This window comes from Alligator sinensis, unplaced genomic scaffold, assembly GCF_000455745.1.
Source record: "Alligator sinensis unplaced genomic scaffold, ASM45574v1 scaffold1133_1, whole genome shotgun sequence".
Classification (NCBI taxonomy): Eukaryota; Metazoa; Chordata; order Crocodylia; family Alligatoridae; genus Alligator; species Alligator sinensis.
In genome coordinates this window covers 1,284,532-1,309,035 of record NW_005842285.1, presented here as the reverse complement: position 1 = coordinate 1,309,035, position 24,504 = coordinate 1,284,532, and the positions used below count along the sequence as shown (strand labels likewise).

The 24,504-nt window shown below is 45.0% G+C and overlaps 1 protein-coding gene across 11 annotated transcripts in view; it reads left to right on the top strand.

Annotated features, from left to right (window-relative positions):
• CLASP1 (cytoplasmic linker associated protein 1) overlaps window positions 1-24,504 on the top strand; it is a 251,743-nt gene that overhangs the window by 171,461 nt on the left and 55,778 nt on the right. For 10 of the 11 annotated variants that reach the window (XM_014521987.1, XM_025209362.1, XM_025209360.1 and 7 more), the window contains 6 exons: window positions 12,796-12,899; window positions 15,530-15,553; window positions 16,552-16,796; window positions 21,380-21,443; window positions 23,112-23,114; window positions 23,354-23,517. In XM_014521987.1, coding sequence (XP_014377473.1) covers window positions 12,796-12,899; window positions 15,530-15,553; window positions 16,552-16,796; window positions 21,380-21,443; window positions 23,112-23,114; window positions 23,354-23,517 — 604 coding nt within the window. The remainder of the gene's footprint in view (window positions 1-12,795; window positions 12,900-15,529; window positions 15,554-16,551; window positions 16,797-21,379; window positions 21,444-23,111; window positions 23,115-23,353; window positions 23,518-24,504) is intronic. The other variant, XM_025209361.1, reaches the window with a different exon arrangement.

Below are 24,504 nucleotides of genomic sequence, written 5' to 3'. Positions count from 1 at the left end.
AACCTACAACGCGTGCAATTCAGTTTTTTCACTTTATTACATGTACGGATGCGATAACAAAGCATTCTCTTCTAATGCTTCTCTTTTGATTTAGTGCAAATGGCTGCTATAGCCAAATAAAGCAGAGCTTATAGAGCAATTCTGGAGTTACATTTAAGTTTATGAATTGGGTTATAAGCTCCAGATATATAGATATTATAGGTCTGTGATAACAAGTGACCCGAGAAAGGCCTTCCTGTCCCATGGTCCTGAAAAGAGGCACTTTTGTTGCTAATTTAAGAGGTATAAACCTCAAATTATTCAACTATTTATACAAAATGAATGGGTTAAGTCTTCCAAAAGCTCAGTCCCACAATTCTTATTCAGGCAGGATTCCCACTGGGTTTTGACCTCCGTGATGTCAATGGAGAGATTATAAAATGAACAGCAAACTTATCAGTGGAACTAAGGATATGTCTGCCACGATATATAGGGTTGACCTGAGGGGCATCCTCAACCAGGTTGAGCCATGTGATCTGCCCTTCCTCCTCGGTATCATATCTTCTATGTTGCCCCAAACTCTTGATTTTTTTTTTTTTTTTTTGTGGCTGCTTTCTTGAACACAGTCCTGACACTTATCCCAGGATCCCTTGTGGAGCCCTGCAAGGAACTGGTCTGTGGTCAACTTGTCCCCTTCTTGTCTCTGTTTATGGGCAATAGAGACAAGAAGTGGGGTGAAGGAGGAGTGGATGATTGGAAGAGGGAATCGTGGGACATCGTGCTTTTAAGTCCCACAATTCATGCGTAAGCTCCAAAATGCACTGCAGCAAGGGGAGGACCAGGAGGTAATCGGGGTGCCTTGACCTCCTACACCGCAGGTCAGCAGCACCTGCTGGAGATGAAACATTTGCACGATAAATGGCTGGCATCTTTGGGCTTGAGGATGACCTAAATGTTGACCCTAACCATTAGCGTGAAGGACATGGTAAAGATGCATCTATTGAGTGCATCTCTACTTACCTTCTACCTGACTTCAGACTAATACAGTTAGCTACCTGTCTGTATTAGTGCAGACATCACTTTGACTAAGAATCCAGCTCAGTGGGAGTTTTGTTGGAATAAAACATACAGAATAAGACCCTTGATGAAGTGTATTTCTGGTTTTGGGGATATTTGGGGAATAAAAGTTAGGGGACTTTTGGTAAAAAGGCAGAAAACTTAAATTCCTGCTATCTTAAAATTAAAACTGCTTTGTAACCCTGCCTACCAGTATTAAAGAACAAAGACTTCTACTCTCAATATCTGTATCGGGGAGGTGTATCTTTGTAAATCGGTACAATATACTATTCTGGTTTTCCCCAAGAAATTTGATTGTGACAACACTATCCTTGCCAGAGCCCGACGTGTATAGAAACGTCTTTCTCTTTTGCGAGTACACTTTAAACATTCTGACCATGTTACAAGCACTTCCTCCTTTTTATTCTAAAAGGCTGTTTTTTGGGAGGGTTTTTTTTTTTTTGCTTAATTACAAGATAAAGTCTTCCAGAAAGGTTTCTTTTTGCCTCGACTGTTTTGCATGCTTCTGTATCCATAGAACTCAGCCTCTCTGTTTGAGATGAATGTAGGTCTCCAGCTCGACTCAAATAACAAAACTCGGATAGCTGGAGAGGAAATCAGACTGCCAGCCAGACACTCAAGGGTGCTGAAACATCACGTTTAAGCCACGTCTTGGCACTGAACTCAGTGGGTCTGTAGAAAGCCCGAGCTGGCTGCTGCAGATAATCATTACTAATGTGATAACGACCTTAACTAATAGAAATGTGACTTGACTTTATGAGCTGTCTGTCCTCATTAAACTTGTTCACCTTCTCTGAAACTCTCCATGCTGCATGCTAGCACGGAGCAGCCGTATCCCCCGACCCAGCATGAGTCAGGGGTGCAGCCGCGATACCAGCCGTGAGAGCAGTCGAGATACAAGCCCTGCTCGGGGCTTCCCTCCGCTTGGTGAGTACATGTAGGCATTGGAGATTTAAGGGTCGATTTTTCTTTTTTTCTTCTCTTTTTCCCCTTTCTGAGACACTGCCAGGTGGAATGAGCTTGCTTCCCTTCTCTGTTTACTTCCTCGCACTCCCCCTTTCTGACCCCACTTCCCTTCTGTTTTCTTCTGCATGCTTGAATTCTGGGTCTCCAAAGTTTTTCTTTTAGTAGGAAAAGACCTGCACGTCTGCGGTAATTTCCAGTTGCTTTAAAAGCTGAGATGCACAGAGCTTCCCTTCAGACAGTGGCAGTTTTGATGGGTAGATATGAAAGCAATCCCCCACACACAGCGCAGAGGGTGGGGAGCAGCACCACAAAGCCTTCTTCAAAGGGGCCTGGATTATGCACACACCAATTTGTCTTAATGCTAAGTACAGTCACAGGAATGACAGTTCAACACTAAATCCCAGTCAAGAGATCCAAGTTCTTTGCATGGGAAGGTTTTACGCCCTGTTTAATTGCTAATTAATAAGCTAGATCTGCCGTTCCAAAGTGTATTCTCCTTGTGTCTAGAGCATCCTGAAATCCCTGAAAGGATGAGGTCTGAAATTTTGCCTTGTCATTTGGCTTTGCACACAGAGGGCGAATATAAAAAAAAAAAACTCCATTAATGGTTTATGAGACAGTCTTGTTCTGCATGGGGCCGAAACAGCAGGGCAGTTAATGTTTCTGATCAAATGCCATATCACCTTCAACCAAACACATTCTTTGCTGTGCAAAAGCTTTGTCTGTCATCTCAGAAGTAATAAAATACAGTGGATCTCTGGGGCCTCTGTTTGTCTAGCAGTTTCATAATCGTGTATCTCGTGTTCAAAACGGGGAAAGAAACTCTGCAGAGCTCAGTCTGATGGTGTTGGGATGTAGAGAGGCTGCAGGTCTGGGAAGGTAAAACTAATGTGAAATAATGTATGTGCCTTGCATAAAAACTTTGGTTTAACTTAACTTTTAATTTCCAGAATGGGAAGTAAAGTTGTGTAAAGCAAATGAATTGAAGTGTGCATTGATAATGCCTTCCAGTCAGGCTGAGAGGCAAAGCGATCCTCTGCTTCTCAGCTCTGACAGATTTCTCTTCCTGTGTATGCCACTGTTGGGGTGGTCTTATGTATCTGATGGAAATGAAAGTCTGAAGTCAAGATTTGCAGAGTATAATAGAGGTAAATTTGCCCAGTGTTAGGAAGACAGTGCCTTTGGACAGTGAGCACTGCTGGAGGGGAGTATATTTAAATCAAGGATATTAAATTTACTGTTTGACTAACTTGTTGCTCTTGTTGATGGAACTTTTCCTTGCTATTTCATTTTTATTCTCAATAGAAGTGGCGCTGCTAGTCTTGGTTGTAATAATTCATCTTATACTATTTGTGCGGGGCTTGACTCAGTCCCCAGTACAGTCAATGGAAGGACTCTCATTGCCATTGTCTCTTCATCTATTTGAACTCAGTAACAAAATTGTCATTGATTTGCCTGTAAATAGAAGCAAAACCTGAAATTTATCCGGAAAAGGGGATCCCGTCAGCAGTATCATTAGGGAATTTTCTTCCTCATGCTTTGCCTCGTTCATCTGAACAAGGATGCTTTAGCATTCTTTTAAAAACTTTGGGGTAGTTTTTCATTAGATAACACCGATATATATATATATATATATACTAAAAATATATATAAATATATATATATTATATATCAAAATACTAAAATATATATATATATATTTTTTTTTTTAGTTTGAAAAATGAAAAATATTTGGTATCTTTATGGAACTGAGAACTGAAACGATTGTGGGTGAAACCTGTCCTGAAAGTATATGACCCAGTCCAGCCACCCCTATTTAACCCAGTAGTTCCTAATCAGACTCTTTAAATCATTGGGGCTGCACGTGGGAGGAAGATGTAGGATTGGCCATTAAAAAGTTGGGAGACGGGGAGTGGGGACCCAGGTTTTTGAAAACCGTTCTCAAGGTTGGCTGTGAACTTTGAAGTTCCAGGTAACCCAATGGAACAATTGTCGAAAGAGCCCGTTATTAAAGTCATTGGCATTTCTCTTGTCTTTAGTAGGCTTTGGATCAAATGCAGACGTCCCCTAGCTGAGATCAGAATTGGGGTTTGTTTTCCGACCTTCTGCAACAGTGTTTTGCTCGGTTGGGGATTTTCTCATCATGTTAATTTGAAAGTCTAGGATGTGATTCCTGAAGCGTGGCAGGAAGTTTACTGGGGCATCTACGCAGGATGAGCACAGCAGGTGTGCTGGCATCGGCACAGCTACCCCTTGAATGCAATGTCTGGTACTGATCTGTCTTGCTTTCCTGATGTGCCTCAAACCACAAAATCCTCAGTTCTCTTTTTCCAGCAGAATCTTAATTGTGGGGGAGAAGGGGCCGAGGGAGCGAGACCTCAAGCAGAGTACAGCATATGGTGCTCGCAGCTTAAAGGATCACTGTTTGATTGATCAATGAAGCACGTTTGACTATGGAGTCGTTAAGAGAGGATTAGAAGGAGCACCTGTGTCTTTGCCACTTTTATAGTTACTTTACTACCCTCAGCTGCATCCTCTTTGAATGAAGTCATTTTGGTTAAATGTGCAAGTTGGAGGATGCGCAGTAGCAATTTGTCAGTCCTCAATGGGCTTCATGCTGTATGCTTTCATTTTAGTGAAGTAGCATTGTTTGAAATACTGTCTCAGGGGCCTTGCTAGAAAGAGAAATACCGTGGGCTAGATTTTCATTCTCAGCTCTACTGAATTCAGATAAGCTATGCCTGTTTACAGCAGTTGAAGATTTGGCCCCTCATTGATTAGTGCATCATAAAAGAACAAATATGTACAATGTTTTTGATGAGCCGTTAATGTAAAATGCACTGTTGGATATACTATCTAGAGGATTATCACGTCTGAGTGGATTTTGTTATACCATTATGGGAAAAACGTTTCATAGTTTCTAGGGTTGGAAGGGACCTGAACAGATCATCAAGTCCAACCCCCTGCCCTTGGCAGGAACGAGTGCAGGGATCATAGTACCCCAGCCAGATATCTATCCAAACTCCTCTTGAAGACCCCCAAAGCAGGGGAAAGCACCTAAAAATTTAGAAGTGTAATAAGAAACCAGCTTAATTGTGATACAGTCAACATATATTTGTCTCCTTGTTTTTTCATTGAAAAAAACCCCTCCATTATAAATTGGAAACTGTATAGCCCAGCCGGTGGGTTTTTATAAATCCAATTAATGTTTTTGTTCAAACTGTAAGGTTGTGTGGTTTTACTCAATACAGTGCGTGTTTGCTCACCTGGGTATGGATTACCTTGTTTAATACTGTACACTAACTCGTTTGCATTTAATAATATTATGGTCATTATCATCAGAATAAATCCCTGATCCTGCCAGCTGCTCCGTGGGGCATCTATGATGCCAGCAGGGCTCAGGCTGTCAGCACTGAACAACTTACAGGATTGGGATCCAACCAGGAAATGCTGAAGTTAAGGTTAAGGGGAGTGGGACGCCTTGCACAAATGCCATCTTTTCTCCTAGTTCAGGCACTGGACCCTGTGCTGAGATTCACGGGGACACACGTGTCTGCCTGAAATGACCTAGTTACAGGGTAGAGTCTGCTTGTTGGCCCTGCAGACCTTACCTGCGCGAGTCATTCCTGATGGCGGTGGGATTGTCCCCTGGAAGAAATGCAAGTGGTCTGAGCTTTATTGTTAAAAGGCTGCAGTGCCAGCCCTGGAAACATTTGGCCAACTTCTCACTGGTGTGAGACATGGAGGGTTTTGGGGGGTTTTTTTGGATTTTTCTCATTTCAGTGACTTTGTAATGTTAAATTTTGCATCGACAGCAGTTTTTTGCAGTTAAATAGGGGGAACCCTCCCCGCCCCAAACCTTGTCTGGATTCTTCTCCTGTGCACCCTTGCCAAAGTATTGAATTTTATTTAAAAAATAATAAAAAGAGCCAGTCCTCTTCCCCTGCAGTTTGACTTTCAATGGGACAGTTCTGGATCACTCATACGAGCAGGGAACAGAACCAGTGTTGCTACACTCAGCTGTTTTCAAGTTAGGAGAGAGCATAACATTAATGGCTCAGCATAGGGCAAAACACAATAAAGGCCCAATTCAGAAACAACCAAACCAAATCTTCAGATGCAGCTCATCGTTGGGCTGTATCCAAGGATGGGCCCATTCCGCTTCCATGTTATTGGATAAAGTTCTGTACAGCTGAAGGTCTGGGGGCTTGAGTAGAAACGTAAATCGGGGCCGAGCCGCATCCCTTGCTACTATAATAAGACCTGCTGCTATAACATTTTGTGCATAGATATAGCATACAGTGAATATAAAGATACATGTCTTTAATAGACATTGAATGAGCATCTACAGAAGCGTTATAGCAATATATCTTTTGTAGTGGTAATGGATAAGTGTCTGTATCAAACCAGCGACGTGTAACCCGGTTGCGTTGCACACTTGTTGGTTGATTTCCCTGTATGACTCCTTATGCTCGTACGCTTTTGTGACGACTCGTTCTTCATGCTGTCCATGAAATACGATGTGGGGAAATACACTTGCAAGCACAATCTCTAATCATTCATCTTGCCTCCACGTTGGGATTTAGATGGAGCACATCTAAATCCTGCCCGGGGGTTCAGTGCTCCACACGCTTGTCATGGCTGCGTTCAAGACCCGTGGTCGGGGGGAGCGTGACGGGCGCTCGCTGAGCTTTGCGTTGAAGACTCCTCCGAGCAATTCGTGTGTCACGCATTGTGTTTATGGTTGTGGGGGGGAGGAGGGAAGCGACTGGGGATGGGGGGCTTGCACTGTATCCGTTGTGCATTCATACATGGCATCATTTCCTCTTGCTATAAAACACCCCTATTGGTATAAGTCATGCGCATCCCCTTCGGACTGTGGCATTTTCTGTCTCTGGTTCCTGTGTGTTAATCCTGTGGGTGTTGCCGTTCCTTTTACTTGCAGCTTCTCGACGTCATTCCAGATCCACTAGCGCGCTCTCCACTGCTGAGTCTGTTGGGCAGTCAGGTGAACAAGTGCTAACTGCATGAATCCGCTTCTTAAACCAGTCGTGTTGTATGACCATGTTAACATTTGCAGTCATGCGTATCCGTCAGCACTCGGCATGTGCTTCTCACCGCTGCGGGGCTTTTTCATTTTCTTTGTTTAACGTGGCTTATTTCTGTTCATTTTAATTTAATTTTTTTTTATTGTTGTTGTTGTTGTTGTTATTTTGTCGATCCCTTTTTAGGGACATTGTGAGCAGTGTTGTCATAAGGGTGATCCAGGGCTTTCATTCCTTTTCGAACACTTAGCAGCCGTGCGGGACGGGATAGATCCCGGAGGGTGCTGAGCACTTAGGACACCGTTGATGTCCATGAGAGTTATAGGGTTTAGGATTGAACCTCCAACTCCGGGGGTTGGCTTCTGCTTTCCCCAAGCCAAGGGGAGTTGAGGCCCCTCAGTACTTTGTAGGCTTAAGCCCCAAATTCACAAGAGCAGTGTGAATTGCTCACGCAGTGGGGTTGGAAACGGAGCACTTGACTCTGTAAAATTATTGAGGTGTGCTCCAAACCTCGCTGAAGTCAAAGAAAGGACTCTCTTGGCCTTCCCATGCTTTGAATCACTTAATTAATGCTTTATTTCGAATAGGACAAAAACCTGAGGTTTTCACTTGCTTTTCCCCCAAAACTCCCATTGACAACACTAGGCAGATCTTGAGATGTGGAGCAACTGCCCGTGCCTTTGAAATCGGTTTTCAGTGGGAGTTTTGCATTCAGAAGAGCTAAGTGAAGATTTCAAGATTTGTCTCAGTGGGAAAGAAGCCGAGGCAAGGACAAAGTAAGAAGTAAATGAGGACTCCAGCGTGTCACCAGATAGGGTGGTTGAAAAGGAGTGGAGCCATTAATGAGACCCAAAGCCCTACCACTGTCCCCATTTTGGCAGTGCTCCCCATTTTGGCTTTAAGGTTCAGTTGACTTCAGTGACTATTCTTGGATCAGCTCTCAAAACCGAATCTTTACCCCGTAATTGTACAGAAACAAATGTGCAGTTGAACGGATGCGTTGACCTTTATAAGCTAATAGCAACAATTAAAAACCAGATGCGTTTCAGAGAATAAGTGCAATTAGCCAAATAATTGCGGTAGGGACCAAGGTCTGAACCCCATGCTTCTTTTCCACTTCCTCTGAAATATGCTGCATTTTTAGCTCCAGGAACAAAACGAGATCCAGTAATCTGTGTCCTCGAGAAGACTGAGTCCAGTGAGAATTATGCCTCCATAAAGACGGCAAAATCAGGACAAAACTGAAGCATAAGGAAGTAGCGGCAGCTCCAGCTCCAACCTGGAGCAGGCAACAGTAGGAGCAGTTCTTGCTCTGAGCTGGGAAACCGGGTGGTGGCTCCGGCCCCTGTTGGTGTCCCATGCCAGTGCTGGAGCTGCACCACCATACGCCCTGGATCAGAGCTGGAGTGTCTACCACCGCCACATGCCCCGTGCCGTGGTGGCAGCTCCAGCTCCGGCTTCAGCACAGGAGCCAGGAGCTGGAGGGGCAATCAGAGTTATTTCAGCCCTCGCTAATCCTCTGGCTGCTGTCACCATGTCCATTGGGACCCAGATTATGTAGCAGGCCATGCCCTGGCTATGTCCTCAACATCTGGTGGCCCGCAGGCAGCGGAGTGAACTGCATACAGCAGCTGTGCAAGCTGTATGCATGACACTCCTGCTTTTAAGCAATCCCAAGAAGTGAATGATCCCACCCTATATCCTGAGACCAAATGGCCCCATCTTTTTAAGGCCCAAGTCCTGCTTATTTGCTTCATGCAAGAAGTCCTGTTCAAGTCTAATGAACCTGCTCATATGAGGAAGAGGTAATCTATAAGGAAGATTCCTAACTAATTTATTTTAATTGTAGGTGAGGTTTTTACTAGCCTGTGAGCGTATCTACATGTGCAGTTTAATGCAAAGCAGTAAAGCCTGGGACTGCAGCATATTGAGCCAGGTTGGAGCAGCCCCAGCTGGCAGGGGGCCTTGGGCATCAGCCTGTAAACCCGGGGCTGCTTCCTCCAGCTCACCATGCTGCGGAGGGCTGGCTGGGGCATGAGGGTGCTCCAGAGCTTGCTCTGCAGTAAACATCTCATGTAGACGTATCCTGCTAGTCCAAATCTAAATCTAAACCAGTTTGTTAGTTGGAAAGAAAGAGGGATCACCATCTTGGCACCAGCCCTGCTGCCTACGGGCTCTCTGGATTCAGAGGGGCTTGTACAGATTTAATAGCTACACAAATGATTCTGCTTTTTTTCAGTTGTAGTTTGTATCTAGCAAACTGCAGAGAGACACGGTTAGCCATGTGAGTCTGAAGTCGTCAAGTAGAAGGGAGAGTAGGTTTGCACCTTATGGACTAACCAAAGTGTACGTTAGCCATACACGTTACAACGCACCTGTTGGTTAGTCCATAAGGTACAGATCTACCCTGCCTTCTGCTTGGCTTCAGGCTCACATGGCTAACCACGTCACTCTGCAGTTTGTGAGCTGCAAGCTGCAACTGAAAAAAATCGGGCCCGTTCATGTAGCTATTAAATCTGTATAATTCCCTCTGAATCCGAAGGGGAGTCCATGAGCCCATAGGTAGCACGGCTGGCGCCAAGATGGTGATAACCTGCTGCACATGACAAAGCTGGATACAGCTTGCAAAGTGTGGCCCCAGCATTGCTTTCTGACGTGGCCCGATTAGACAGCGTTGCCTGCGTCAAAGGCTTATACCTAGGAAAAAGATGCTCCAGCCAGCTCCGAGCAGGTATAACAGCTGGGCTGTGGGAGCAAGAGCGCATGCCCATGAATCATGCTCTGGCTGCTCTTTTCAGTCTACGTCTGGAGGCTGCCCGAAGTTATCCTCGGTACCAGGTATGTCCCCAGCACTGCTCAGAATCAGGAAGCTACAAAGAGACTTCACTTCATTTCCACACAGGTACAGGGTATCGGGGAGTAGGAGCCCATGTCTTCTCCGTTCCACTTTCCACCGATGTTTAAACCTGTATTTCAACAATTGTAGAAGGACCCTTGGAGCAAGAGAGACACCAGCATGCGTTATTCTGATTTATTTAGGAATGGCTCTATTTTCTTTCTGTTTACGCTGGGCATTTTTAAACCGATGTACAACTGAATTCCTTTGCCATTCTGTTATCCATTTAGAAAGAAACTATCCTCCCTTTTCTAATGTGAAACAAAATTCACCTGAAAGCGAAGGGCACTCAAAATGCTCTTTGCTCGAATATTTTAGAAACGGGGAGGGCAGTTCTGCACTCGGTAACACTTCAAGCGTGCCACTGAAGGCAGGTGGGTCGCGTCCGTGTAACTGGGAGCAGAATTGGCCTCAGCACTAGTTATCCACCCACATTTATGACAATACTTGTGACTCCTCGACTCTTTTCCTAAATCCATGTACAGAGCTGTGTATACATAGCATACATACATGTCATATCGAATATAGGAGCACCTCATCAGTGCACCTGTGGAAGGAGTTGCAGGTCTTTCCAGTTTGGGATGAAGTTGCCACGCCAATCAAGTATTTTTCATGGTTGTGCAACTGAGTGCATTAAAAAAGGGGGATAGTGATAACACATACTATTTTTTATTTCCTTACAAGACATCGTGATTTGATTACTTGTTGGCAATCGTTTTTGGCGGTTTTTTTACAGATGCTAATTTTGTTTTCCTTGTTATGTGTTTTGTAGAACAGGTGCTCTGAAGGATAACGGGGAAAGCCCCAGTCTCATCAGCATCATCCCTCCACATTTAAAAGCAAAGATCGTCTTCAGGATATTTTAAAAGTCCCAAATCCACTTCCCTATTTTCCCTTTGGCAGCTTTAATCCTTCAGAGTCTTACTCAGACAAAAGTCAGGTTGAATTCAACATAGAGCTTTGCCTGAATAGAAACTGCCAGCTTTTGAGCCCTTGAGAGAGAAATTCAAATAGCACGCAAACTGGTCTTCCCTGTGTGACACTCATACCCCAGTCTAATGAGATGTTTATCCCTCATTGCTGCTTGCAAGAGTTTTCTAGGCACTAGAATTAAAAATACCAGCATTGAGACTGTAATTAGGCATCATTTTCTTATTGATAATTACTCTTCACTTTTAAACGTTTGCACTCGAAACTTTCGAGTGTGGCATTCTACGTCTACGACACTTAACTAGTACAAGTAATCTCCGTTAGAGGCAATGACCATTTTCTCTAGGTTAAATTTAGATACAAAAACCCTATCACTTGCCTTGATCCCTTTTCCCACCTCTCACTCACTGGTTTTGCCACAATCTTGGCCCCCACATACTGCTTGATCCCGCACCCTTCGTGGCAACAAGAGTCTTGCGATTGACTCCAATGGAAGCAGCGGCAGGCAAGATAATACTGATAAGTGGCTTCTCAAGAGACCTTTCTGGAACATGAGCCAAGTTACCGAGTTATTACTGAGTCAGGACACTCTGCAGTATGAAAATATGGAGTATTTTTATAGAGTCATAGAAAATGAGGGTTGGAAGGGACCTCAGGAGGTCTCATCTAGTCTAACCCCCTGCTCCAAACATGACCATGGCCAACTAGATCATCCCAGCCAAGGCTTTGCCTAGCTGGGTTTTCAAAACCTCCAAGGATGGAGAGTCCACAGCCTCTCTGGGTAACCTGTTCCAGTGCTTTACTACCCTCCTCATGAGAGAGCTTTTCCTAATATCTAATCTAAACCTCCCTTGCTGCAACTTGAGCCCATTGCTCCTTGTCCTGTCATCTGCCACCACTGGGAACAGTCCAGCTCCATCCCATATATGTCCCATATAGCTTATGGGAGACCTGATAAAGAATGTTTTGCATTCAAAAGCCGGTCTCGCTTTATTCCAGCCAGGCAATTGGTCCAATAAAAGATGTCACCCTCTACCACTCCATATAGCTTATGTCATTGGAGGGCCAACAGAATAGCGTCTCCTTGCATCTGGAGTAGGAATAGTATTGGAGCGCGCTTTATTCACTCCATGTTCTCGCTGCTGTAGGAAATATCAACGTGCTGCTGCTACAAAAGAAATTGCTTCTTGAATTCAGAAACAGCTTTTAGGTCAAGTATCATCCCAGAGTAAATTTAAACCAGTCCTGAAAAGCCATTAAACAACACGGACAGGACTGGAGTCGCTCCACAGATGATCAGATGATACATTTGTTCCCCTTTCTGTGTCTTCCCATAGCAGAGAGAAAGACCGTTCTACTAGTTAACGAGCCTTTGAAACTTAATATATAAGGGCCCAATGCAGTGTCGTGCATGAATAAGGGCTAGTTACGTAGGAGGAAGTTGCAGGATCGGTGCTGGGTTGTGTTTAACGAGTAATGGAATCAAAGGCTCACGTGGGCCTCATTAAAGTCAATGAACAGGGTTTTTTGTTTCTTTTGCTTTCCCTCCATGTTTGCCCCATGAAAACAAAAGGATAAGATTAATAAGAGATTTAACAAGAATAGAAAAGGGAAAGGCATAGAAAGAAAAAATAGATTCCTCTTCCCCAGCCTTTCAACAGTAAAACATGCCCATCAAGGCCAAAAACAGTGTCTTGGGGACCTTCCAAGCCACAGTACTTATTAGCATTTAATTTTAATTTTATTTTTTTGCTAGCGTGGCAGTATCTGTCAGTCTTTAATGAACCGGTGTGAGAATTCCCAGAGCCTTTGGTCAGGAGCTTCATGGTCAGATGCCTGGTAAGACTTCAGTGCGGACGTGAATGGGCTTAACACTCTCTTTCAATGTTGTCTTTTGTGCAGACCGGTTTGGCCTTGGACAGCCAGGCAGGCTGCCTGCCTCCGTGAATGCCATGCGAGTCCTGAGCACAAGCACGGATCTGGAGGCCGCCGTGGCGGATGCACTGGTAAGAGGGGAAAAAAATGCAAAATACTTCCAACACCAGAAAGTGGCCTAAAGTTCCCTGTGCATATGTTCCCCTCTTCTTGAATTGCTGCTGTTTGAATTGTGCCAGTGTCTGACACTGTGTGGATGTCTGAGAGCTGTCCTTCTGCCTTTGGATGGGGTGTTTCCGATGCTACCTTTTTCTTACAGCAGTCGGGTCACCCTCGGTGGTTACTGTCAGATAAGCCAAGTGCTTTGCCAGCAGCCAAAGGGGGAATCGTCCATTTTTCTTTTAAATTTTCCTTTCAGCAAGGGTGTTCTGGGAGGGGTGGGCACCTTTTCAGGGAGCTGACATGAGGAAGACTTGGGTACTAACCTGGATGTTTGGGGCAAAAGGTACAGTCAGTCCTGTGTGAACATTAGATCCCACTGAGCTTAGTTAATCTCTAGTCAAACTCGAGTGTCTCTGTTTCCCAGTCAAGCTGCAACCTGCTGGCTTGCTGTGTCCCTAGGAACAAAGGCAGTTTGTTTTGTGTTTTATACACCCTTCCCTCCGTGATTTCCCTGATCCCTCTGTGAGTTATTTCCCTTTCCAAGCAGTAGCAGAGTGCACTGGCATCTTGGAACAACTGAAGCGCTTAAAACTTTCCATGTTATGAATGATGTCCCCATTGGGAGTATTGGTTGGGGACACCCTTCCCCAAATGCCCCCGGCAGACCCCATTCTTTCCCGTTCAGTTGTCCACACCTTGTTTCCTTCTGTTTTTGAGCACGTAACTGCATTTCAGTGACATCTCTCCAAAACTACCAGCAACCTCTCCCAGATGACGGTTGGGAACTGCCTAGCTGAAGAGCAATCCCCCTTGTTCTAAACCAGTTTTAAGAAATACGAATTCAACATGCTATAAAAATAAAACATTAAGAACAGCCTATGCTGTTACATTTAATTGGCCTAAATCAATCTGTTGAGCGACCAGATAGAGCAGATATTTTGTGGGCCAACTTCTGGTCTCAGTCAAATGACTTCTAACATCACTGCTGTTGATGCAGTTGCTCTTATTTTACATCTGCATCATTGAGATGGGAATCTGTCCACGAGGACTTTGCTGCAGGCTTGCTTGTTCGAACAGTTTCATGACAGTGTCTCAGGCTTGAGATCTGTTCGAACACGGCTCAGAGTTTGAAACAGAGATAGCGGGCTCCCTTTAAATGTTGGCCAGTTAACCAGCTAATATTCCTTTATAATGTAAGCATTGTCCACAGAGAATATGGGGCAGTGCAGTCTAAAGCAGCAGGTCCCAATCTGTGCTACGGGTCCCACCCGTGGCACGCAGACCACCTGTCAGCGGTACACATTAACACCGTTTTATTATAATTACTCATTATGACAAACATTTGCTGGTGGTACTTAAAGCCGTATAATTTTAAATTGGTGGTGCGCAATGTCAGGGTTTGGGAACCACCCATCTAAGGAATACCGTATATATTGTGGTAACATCCTGAAAGGGAGTCCTAGAAATTTTTAGGGCCAGTTTTCCATATCTTCTTTCCCTCTTATTGGTTTCAGTCTTTTTAGGCTTAAAAAGCTTCAGTGTAATGTTCTGGTTCTGGGAGCCGTTGCTCTAAAATGTAGTTTAATATCCGAGTTGTTGCTTCTGCAAGAGATGCAGGTCCATCCTGTAGACCCCCTCCTTGCCGGCCCCGTCTCTGCTCTTCTCTGCGGGCCTCCATCTCCCAGCACAGACTTGACAAAGGCAGTTCAGTCTTTGCGGCGGGCGAGGAGTATGGTGCCAGCTTTTCTCCAGCAGCCTTGTATACAGAAAGAGCATTCTTCGCCTTCTTGCAGGCAAGGAGAGGAATTTCTCTAAAGATGGCTTTGGCCCAAAACTCATGTTTGAGCAGTAATGCCACAGGTCAGATGCTGACCTCTAATACATGAGTACAGCTCCCGCTGATTCCTGCGCTCATGTGCGAGAGCAGAAATTGGCCCCGAGACTCGCACCGCCTGTCCAAAGGTCCGTACTTGGAATCGGTACACAGCACAAGCTGATTTATCTGAACGCTTCAAGGAACATCAGGGACTTTTTGAGTAAATGGGGTGTTAAATGCAAGAGGGGCCAGCCAGCTGGCTTCAAAGACGCAGCGCTTTAAGGAACAGGGGGGGATGTTTCCGAGACAAAAAAAAAAATGCTCTTGGTTAATTGGAGTTGGTTAAGCGGGGCGGTACTGTGCAGAGTTGCTTCTCGGCATCAGCAGCTCCATCCACGACTCCGTAATCAGGTGCTGCCTCTAGTGGACAAACGAGCGGCTCAAATCGGGCCTGTGGTAACGCAGCTTCTGAAGAGGTCAAACAAAGAGATGGTGTAGGGAGCGCCGCCAATGTAAACCAGTAAGGAAGGGACGATTCCAGTCCCAAGCGCTCGAATGGGAGCCTCGTCTGTGCCAGGTGAATGGGATGAGATATGAAGCCAGGCCTTTTTATACCCACTTTTATTTTGTTTTGCGTAAACTGTTTTTTGGTTTTTTTTGTTTTTTTTTTCATTTGCTAAGACACATTTGCTGTACGTTTTTGTTGCAAGAATGATCCCTACATAAGCTTCTGACATAATTCTCTATGCTTTTTCCCACCCTTCAATATTTTCCTGCCTACAGCTGTTAGGAGACTCCAGGAGCAAGGTACTATTGCTTTCTTGACTTTTTATTTCTACTTTCCAACCCTTTTTTTTTCCCCTGTTGCAACCCCACCTCCCCCTTCCCCATTGCTGCTAATTTATTACTGCCCAATTGTGGAGTGCTAATCCAAGCCAAGCATTTGTTGGCTTTACAAGTATAAGGACTGCAGAATTGGGCTCTCAGAAAGGAATTGCATAGTAATCACCTAAGAATACAGGCGACATTTTTCTCGTACATTTTTTGTCAATTCTTTTCTGTTAAGGGTTGTTTAAGTGTTTCTGCCATGGAATTATATTTGATTTATTATTATAATTATCCTGATCGCTCTTCAGGGCGCCTCATTCCCTGAGGGACCTTTGAAAATCAGTTGGGATTTTCAAAGGTGCCTAAGGGAGTGAGGTGCCCTGAAGCCATTAAAACGCATGGTTTTGTGATGCTTGACCCTCAGGGCACTGTCAAAAAATCCCCAGCCCAAAATAAGAGACTCGTTGTGATCTCTTGTAGCTGATTGGCAATCTGGAGTAATGCCACTGACTATAGTGAAGTTCGTTACTCTGGATTGATACCCCTGTGCACCCTCACCTGTCCTACATTATTGCACAGAAGTGTTTATTTGCAGATTCTTCTTTGTGCCTGATTAAATTGTCCTGAAGTAAAAGCTGCATTGTCGATTGACTCTGTAACCAGAGAGACATCCATTACTTTCAATAAAAACAGCATGCAATGACATCCACTTGTAGCTGACATTTCAGTCGAGTTAATTCATTTGCCTTGTTTAAGCATCAGCTTGCTCCTCTCAGTTTGAATATTCCCACCGAAAGCAGCAGGACTCTTCTTGCAAAAGCAAGGAAGGTAAACTGGCCAGTGCTCAGTGCAACACCGTTGCGCTGCTGTAACAGCTGCCAGCCTCCTTCGCTTGCAATATAGTCAGAGCATCTTTTGCCTTGGATGTAATGGTGTACCCCTTATTAAGTGTGCAGGTTTTCCCCCTCCACTTCCAGAAAAAGCCAGTGAGGAGAAGATACGAGCCGTACGGGATGTATTCCGATGACGATGCTAACAGCGACGCGTCCAGCGCTTGCTCCGAGCGCTCCTACGGTTCCCGAAACGGAGGCATTCCCCACTACCTGCGGCAAACGGAGGATGTGGCTGAGGTCCTGAACCACTGCGCTAGCTCCAACTGGTCGGAGAGAAAGGAGGGTCTCATCGGTCTCCAGAACTTATTGAAGAGCCAGAGGACACTGAGGTGATCTTTGTAGCTTGGCAGTGGCGGTCATTCGTGGGAAGTTGCTATATTGCTCGCAAAATTTGCTTGCCAAAAACCTAGCACAGCCAAAGCGCGCTCTGATTCGGTTGTGCAGCTCCTTCTTTGGGGGCTTATCTGGGGACTTCTGTTAGGGGCACTGTTCAAAAGCAACCGATCCATTGATGGTGCAAGTGCCTGGAAACAAGTGTTTACTTGCGGCTTTCTTGCAGGATTTGCTGCTTTGGAGAGGACATGTTAATACTTAATTTTTTAATCAGTGCAGAATAATGCAACTTTTCTGTGAAGCCACTGCTCATCATATTCTATATACTATAAAACTGAGATCAAGGATTGCCCTGAACTTATGCATGTGCACACGCGCGCGCACACACACACTATTCATGATGTTTGGTATCATTTTTGTGACCCCTTGTGAACACTGCATTAAAAATCATACTTGAGCTTCATATAGACAAGACAACTTATAGCGGGGAAGAAGGAAGTGTTTTAAGATCCTGGCGTGTATGGACGGACAATGAAAAACCATTGATGGTGCAAGTGCCGGGAAACAAGTGTTTACTTGCGGCTTTCTTGCAGGGTTTGCTGCTTCGGAGAGGACATGTTAACACTTACATTTTTAATCAGTTCAGAGTAATGCAAACAAACATTATAAAAGGCAATGAAATTTAGGTTGGAGGTCAGGGATAGGCTACCTAGAAAGGTTGTAGACTCTCCATCCCTGGACATTTTCAAGAGCAGGTTAGACTAGGCTGGGATGGTTTAGTCGGGAATGATACTACCTTCAGCAGGGGGCTGGACTCGATGAACTCATGAGTTCCTTTCCAGGCCTTCTGATCCTATAAGTAGGTTTAGAAATGGCTGTTGTCGGATCAACAGTCCCTTCATTAAGGTTGCCCTGATTGATCTTTGTAGCTTGGCAGTGGCGGTCATTCGTGGGAAGTTGCTATATTGCTCGCAAAATTTGCTTGCCAAAAACCTAGCACAGCCAAAGCGCGCTCTGATTCGGTTGTGCAGCTCCTTCTTTGGGGGCTTATCTGGGGACTTCTGTTAGGGGCACTGTTCAAAAGCAACCGATCCATTGATGGTGCAAGTGCCTGGAAACAAGTGTTTACTTGCGGCTTTCTTGCAGGATTTGCTGCTTTGGAGAGGACATGTTAATACTTAATTTTTTAATCAGTGCAGAATAATGCAACTTTTCTGTGAAGCCACTGCTCATCATATTCTATATACTATAAAACTGAGATCAAGGATTGCCCTGAACTTATGCATGTGCACACGCGCGCGCACACACACACTATTCATGATGTTTGGTATCATTTTTGTGACCCCTTGTGAACACTGCATTAAAAATCATACTTGAGCTTCATATAGACAAGACAACTTATAGCGGGGAAGAAGGAAGTGTTTTAAGATCCTGGCGTGTATGGACGGACAATGAAAAACCATTGATGGTGCAAGTGCCGGGAAACAAGTGTTTACTTGCGGCTTTCTTGCAGGGTTTGCTGCTTCGGAGAGGACATGTTAACACTTACATTTTTAATCAGTTCAGAGTAATGCAAACAAACATTATAAAAGGCAATGAAATTTAGGTTGGAGGTCAGGGATAGGCTACCTAGAAAGGTTGTAGACTCTCCATCCCTGGACATTTTCAAGAGCAGGTTAGACTAGGCTGGGATGGTTTAGTCGGGAATGATACTACCTTCAGCAGGGGGCTGGACTCGATGAACTCATGAGTTCCTTTCCAGGCCTTCTGATCCTATAAGTAGGTTTAGAAATGGCTGTTGTCGGATCAACAGTCCCTTCATTAAGGTTGCCCTGATTTTCCATTCTAAAGGACTTTTCCAGTTGTTATAACTTTTTGATTGCTCTCGCTGGCCGTCCAAGCAAAAGCCTGCCGGAGACCAAAGCTATGCTGAGAGAATGGTGAGGGGAGAGGAAATAGTCCTGCCATTATAAAAAGCTTTTTCCACCCATGTGTTTGAACAGCTGTAGTGTCTCAGTGGGAGGTGCTAGAAACTTGCCATGTGGCAGTGACATTCTTCCTGGGTCACAGATGTGTCTCTGTGTGGTCTGATGGAAATCCTTTTATTTTTTATTTTTCTTCATTTGACCTATTCAAAAGGCTTTAAAAATAAACTTCCCACATGCACACTGGTTTTTGTTACCCAATGATTTTCTACTAATGATCTGGCAGGGGCCCATTGGCACCACACATGCGGGCACAGGAAGCAGTGTCGAATTTGGGTTGTGGTGTGTAGGTGCGTGCGAATACGATCGGAGAGCGGGGTGGTGTGATGTCAGCCGGGGGGGAGATTTGGGAACACCACGTGATGGAGGATTCCCTGGCTGCGTACCTCCTGCAGAATAATGTCCCAGTGGTAGAAAGCCTTTGTTTCCTAGTCCTGGTATCTCAAATGGCCCTCCTAGCCCCGAGCCCCCAGTCTGGACAGATTGCCTTGGCTCTGATCCTGGATGCATTATAAACCAGTCCCAGCTTTATAGTACACCATCTTCATTTTAAATCCATCCATTAAAAAAAAAATGTTGATATTGTTCCTGCAATTTATACCTCTTCTGGTTTGTAATATCCTCCTCCAGCTTACTACGGTGATCTTGTGATGCTCTTACAGCAGTGCCTCCTGGAGTAGTTCAACCCAGGTGTCCCCATGGTATCACTGGGAAAGCATCAGGTCCTTATAGTCCAAGGTGCAAATAGTAGAAGAGAAAACTTTCCTATTAGACACAGCGTGATTGGCTGCAGCATCATCTTGTTATATAACTTAAGTTTAATGAAGAAGTGGCTGGTTTTACTTCTCTGAGCTTGGGTTTGATTTCTCAGGGCTGAAGAGGGCCTGGTCCTGCATTAACCAGCCAAGGCCCTGGAAAGGTTGCAGGATCCAAAGTAATACAAATGGTCCATTATATTTTCCCCTTCTCGCTGTTTAAGGCTTCTTATAAACTGGCCCTGGCAAGATCACTTAGATATAGCCAGGGCCAGCGAGTCCCTTGAGAAAATGTAGTTCAACTGGCTGAGGTTGGCACCGCTATTGTTATCGTAGGTTAGAGTGCATTGAAAGCAAGAACACGCACAATAGCCGCGTTCATGTGTCCCTTGTTTGGAAATAAATTTCATCAGGGAAATAACGAGGTGGTTATTCAGAAGGAGCAGCGATCTGCATCAGGGCAGGGGAGAGTTGCCGAGCTGTCACTTGGAGCCAGCGCAGTCTCCGCACTGAATTAGGCTGACAGCAGGCTATCTGCTTCTCGGGAGACTGCTGCCTTTGTCTTATACCCTTTTAAAATCCGTCTCTGTCTTTCATGCTCAGAATAGTTATGCGAGAGAAGTTCTCCCCCATTAAGTTCTCTCTGCAAATGTGTCTCAGTGTTTGACTGCTCATGCACCCTTGCCCGTCCTGCGAGGCTTGGTTTAATCTCTGTGGGTGGAAGTCAGTGGAGAAAAGAAGTCTATATTCAGACCTGAACAGGCGGTCTCTAAAGAATCCAGATGTATTCGCCCATTTGCTCTGGTTTCAGAGGACAGTGTGACATGGTCAGCAATAACTGCTAGCGGTCAGCTCACGCTGGAGTGTTATCCTACTGCCCTTAGCTTGTTTCCACTTGGGTCTTAATAAGCCCAAACTCTCATGGTCTTCATTGGCAGTCTTACCACAATGAGAAAAAAAGAGAGTAAAGGCCTTAGGATCTGGCCCCATGGTCTCTAATGCCTTTGAGAGAGGAGTTTTGCCACGAAACCATTTTTGCAGATGGCTCTGGATTCGAGTAGCTGTCAAAAGCGGGGACCCATGATGGGTTCTGTCTGCAGAAAACGCCGCTTGCTTTTTTCTCTCTGTTTCTTAAGCACCCAATAATCTTCTGCCATCTGAACCTCACATTTATGTCTCATCCCCGTTGATTAATTATAGCTTACGGAGTCTTTGCAGCGACCCGCTCCCGTTCCACACCTCCCTCTTTCCTGCCTGCGGAGCGAGCCAGATTCCCGCATCCAAATCCATCATTACACTGTAAATCTGGACAGGCTGCAGTGGAATTGCTCAGGGTTCGCATACGAACTGCAGTCGGGACCTGACCCAAACAGAGCAGACACTCTTCCTACGTAGAAAATGTTACTTCCCCAAAAAGAGAGATGAGGGAATCTGTACCCGGCAGAAAAGGAAAGGACCTTTCCCAAAAACTTGGTACAAATCCCTGTGTCTTGTTTTGAAAATGCACTAAGCTATCGGCACTTATCACATGCTAAGAGAGTCCACACAGGGAGTTAGCGCAGAGTAGCTTGTGGCTTTTAAATTCACACCCTCGCAGACTGCGAGGCCTGCTAGCTTCCCTGAACAGGCAACCCAGAAAGCATCAGCGCCACTCGCACCAGTTTAACCAAATGGCTTTTAAATGACACCCGTAGTGGGATCAGCACAGCTTTTTATGTAAGCTAGCTCTACTTTAAAAGGCCAGCTCTCAGTCGCTTCCCACCATCGCCAACAGCTGTAACCTACTCTGCTGTGAATAAGAGGTTTATCTTTAATATAATGCCCTCTTTTGTGTTTTAGCCGAGTCGAGTTAAAAAGGCTGTGTGAGATCTTTACTCGCATGTTTGCGGATCCTCATAGCAAGGTAAGATCCCAGCCGCGTTTTTGGGTCGTTGTGTTCTGTTGCACTGTGTACAGAGTTGCATTGCCATGGGGGTTTACAGTTTCCCCTGCCCTTTAATGGGTGTCACCAGAACGGATTCACGGCGTGTCATAGATGCTCCATTAATTCAAGTAGTAGGGGTGTGTTTGGGGGGGATTTGACCCTGCCTGCTGGAGGGAGTTGGCAGCCCTGTGCCTCTCAAGGCACTGATCACCTTGCAGGAACCAGCTCTTCTTGTGTTGTAGGTGGTTTTTTTAAAATCTCCGCTCCCAGTTTGAAGTTGAGTGATACACAACAGAGCAAGCTTCACGAACCCCCGAATAGCCGTGGCTTTGTTACAGTATTAATAAGAACTTGTGCATATTACATAAGGATGCAAAAACCTTTTGGGGAGTGGGGGGGACAGGTTTGGATTTGCTTTTAACTTCAAAGAAACATCATGAAACACAACCTTGTACTGTCATCCTTCCCAGCCAAAATCCCAGGCCATCCTTTGGAGAGCCACAGATCCCTCCTGTTGTGTATGGACCAGAGGTTTTGAGTGCCGCCTTGGCTTCATTTCCCCAGACCGTGCAACACATTCTCAGTGCAAGCAAGGCCAAGAGGATGTCGGAGCAAAGGGCATCCTCTTTTTAAAGTGTAATGGAGCTCCCACTACTTGTGGGAAGTCATGGCCTGAAAGCTAGGCGTTTACAGTGATGTGTGTTACTGATGAGAACGTCCCCTATTATATTAGGGTTTTTAAAACATTGATCCAGGTCCTCTGCAAACCAATTCTAACTGATGGGTGTCAGGTAGACGTGTTGTGTGTGGGCAGGTTATTCCATAATTGCCTACTGCAGGCCTCTGAAGCATCTGATTGTGGCCACTATCAGAGACAGGAGACTGGACCAGATGGACCCAGGGTCTGATCTGCTGTGGCAAGCCCCATGTAAGGTCTCTCTGTTTTGGTTCTTTCAGATTTTGTCTTATGTGGCATTGAAAGGGCCAAGTGTGGCTACCTGTTTACAAAAAATATTTGCAGCTTGGGACTAGTCTAACTGATGCTGGATCAAACTCTGCACTCTGTTGCACTGGGGTCAGTCCAGGCATGTGTCGCTGGCTTTCTAGCCGTTGGACTTCATTACGCTTCGAGACAAAATTAGCTTCAATGGGATGACCCCCGATTTACGGGTGCAACTGAGATCAGAATTCAGCTCTTGGTTTCTAACTTCTGGCTCCTTTCTGCAAGCCAGCCCTGCCTGTACTGGAGCGTTAGGGAGGATTTGTGGTACCAGCCTGGGGTACGGGAACAAACTGGGTTGAGGTAGCAAGAGAATAGACTATAAAACAACTTTAATTGCAAAAAGGGGGGGACTTATATATCCAGAAAAATGAATCCCGCTCTCCTTACTTGGTGTGGGCATGCCTGTTGGTTAAAGGCACTGCTTTCATGAGCAAGGGGACTGGATTTGGACCTAGATTTGTAATATTCAAATAACTGTGGTTTAAAACATGAGAGCTTTAGTAAAAGATGTTATCAACCTTTTATGAATGCTTTTTTTATCCACTGAAAAAACTGCCCCAGAGCAGTCAGCATTGGTTCCCTCCGTGTACTAACGACCGGTTTGTTTTGTTGCATGGCCTGCTTTGCGGTGGAATTCACAACAGAGAGTAAGTGTCTTCTCCCCTCTCCTTCCCTCTGTTAACGCGACATTGCAACCCAACACATCCCGGATGTGTGCTGCCCACGATCCCCAGTTGCTAACACGTTCACTAAAACATCCATCTATAAACTGACTATAACCAAATCCTTGTAAAGCACAGATTTCTAAAGACTTCCCCTCTTGATATTTCTACTAAGAATATAATTTTCCTTTTTTTGTGTGTGTTCAATTTGCATTTATCTGTAGGTTTTCAGCATGTTTCTAGAAACCCTGGTTGACTTCATCATCATCCATAAGGATGACTTGCAAGACTGGCTCTTTGTTCTCCTGACGCAGCTGCTCAAGAAGATGGGGGCAGATTTGCTGGGATCTGTGCAGGCAAAGGTGCAGAAAGCTCTGGATGTGACAAGGTACGGTAACTAGCAGATGTCCTGTATTCGGGTTTTGCAGAAAGACCTGTGCTGTACTTGATGAGCTGGCTTTGTCCTCAATAGCCAGCTACAGAGATGGACCAGATTCTCCCCTGAATGCACCCATTTTATGTTCGTTAACTGCTTTTGACTTTCATGGAGTTGTCTGATTTACACTGTTGCAAATGAGCCGAATTGCATCCCTTCTCCCCCCCATTTAAAACCCCAACCTAGATGTAAATACCTTTTCTTAACACTTCAGAGCAGCGATTCTTGACCAGGGTGCCGTGACACTCTGGGGTGCTTTATGATCCTTTGAATACACAGGTTCTGCGGGCTCGTTGTAGTACTTTATACAGAACCTTTTAGCTTTAGTCCATATTACTGGTAAATTTTCCAAGAGTTTTCATGGGTCTTTGTACTTTTCTAATGGATGTCCTTGGGGCTGCTTTGTCTCTATTAGTCAGACAGGCAGAATGCTGATCTGGGCCTGTTCAGCGAGCTGTGGGATCTAGTTCGTACTAATTTTTCATAATGATCCATGTAGAGTAGAGATGAGCTTTCGGGTTTAATGCCGTGGATCTGTCTGGCACAGGAGCGTGCCGTGCGATGTTAGCACTGTTAGGTGTGCAGACACGATTCATAAATCAAACCCAGCAATTTCAAACAGGAATCCATAGTGTTAAAACCATGTAGCCCTGCTGTGGTCTTCTTGAGTTTGCAACAGAAGAATTGATCTAGTATTTTTCTGCAGTCAAAAACCCCCCAAAAGAGTGAAAACTAAGAGTTGGCAATTTCCAAAGACTGCCTTTGACCAAAGGAGGTTGGGAAGCATTGCTTTAGAGACTACAATTAAAATTTTGAAATGCTAGCTACTCTCTGACTCTGTATGATGTGTACTTGCACTGTCTTTTTCTTAGCTTGGATTCATAGATGTCAGGGTCGGAAGGGACCTCAATAGATCATCGAGTCCGACCCCCTGCCCTG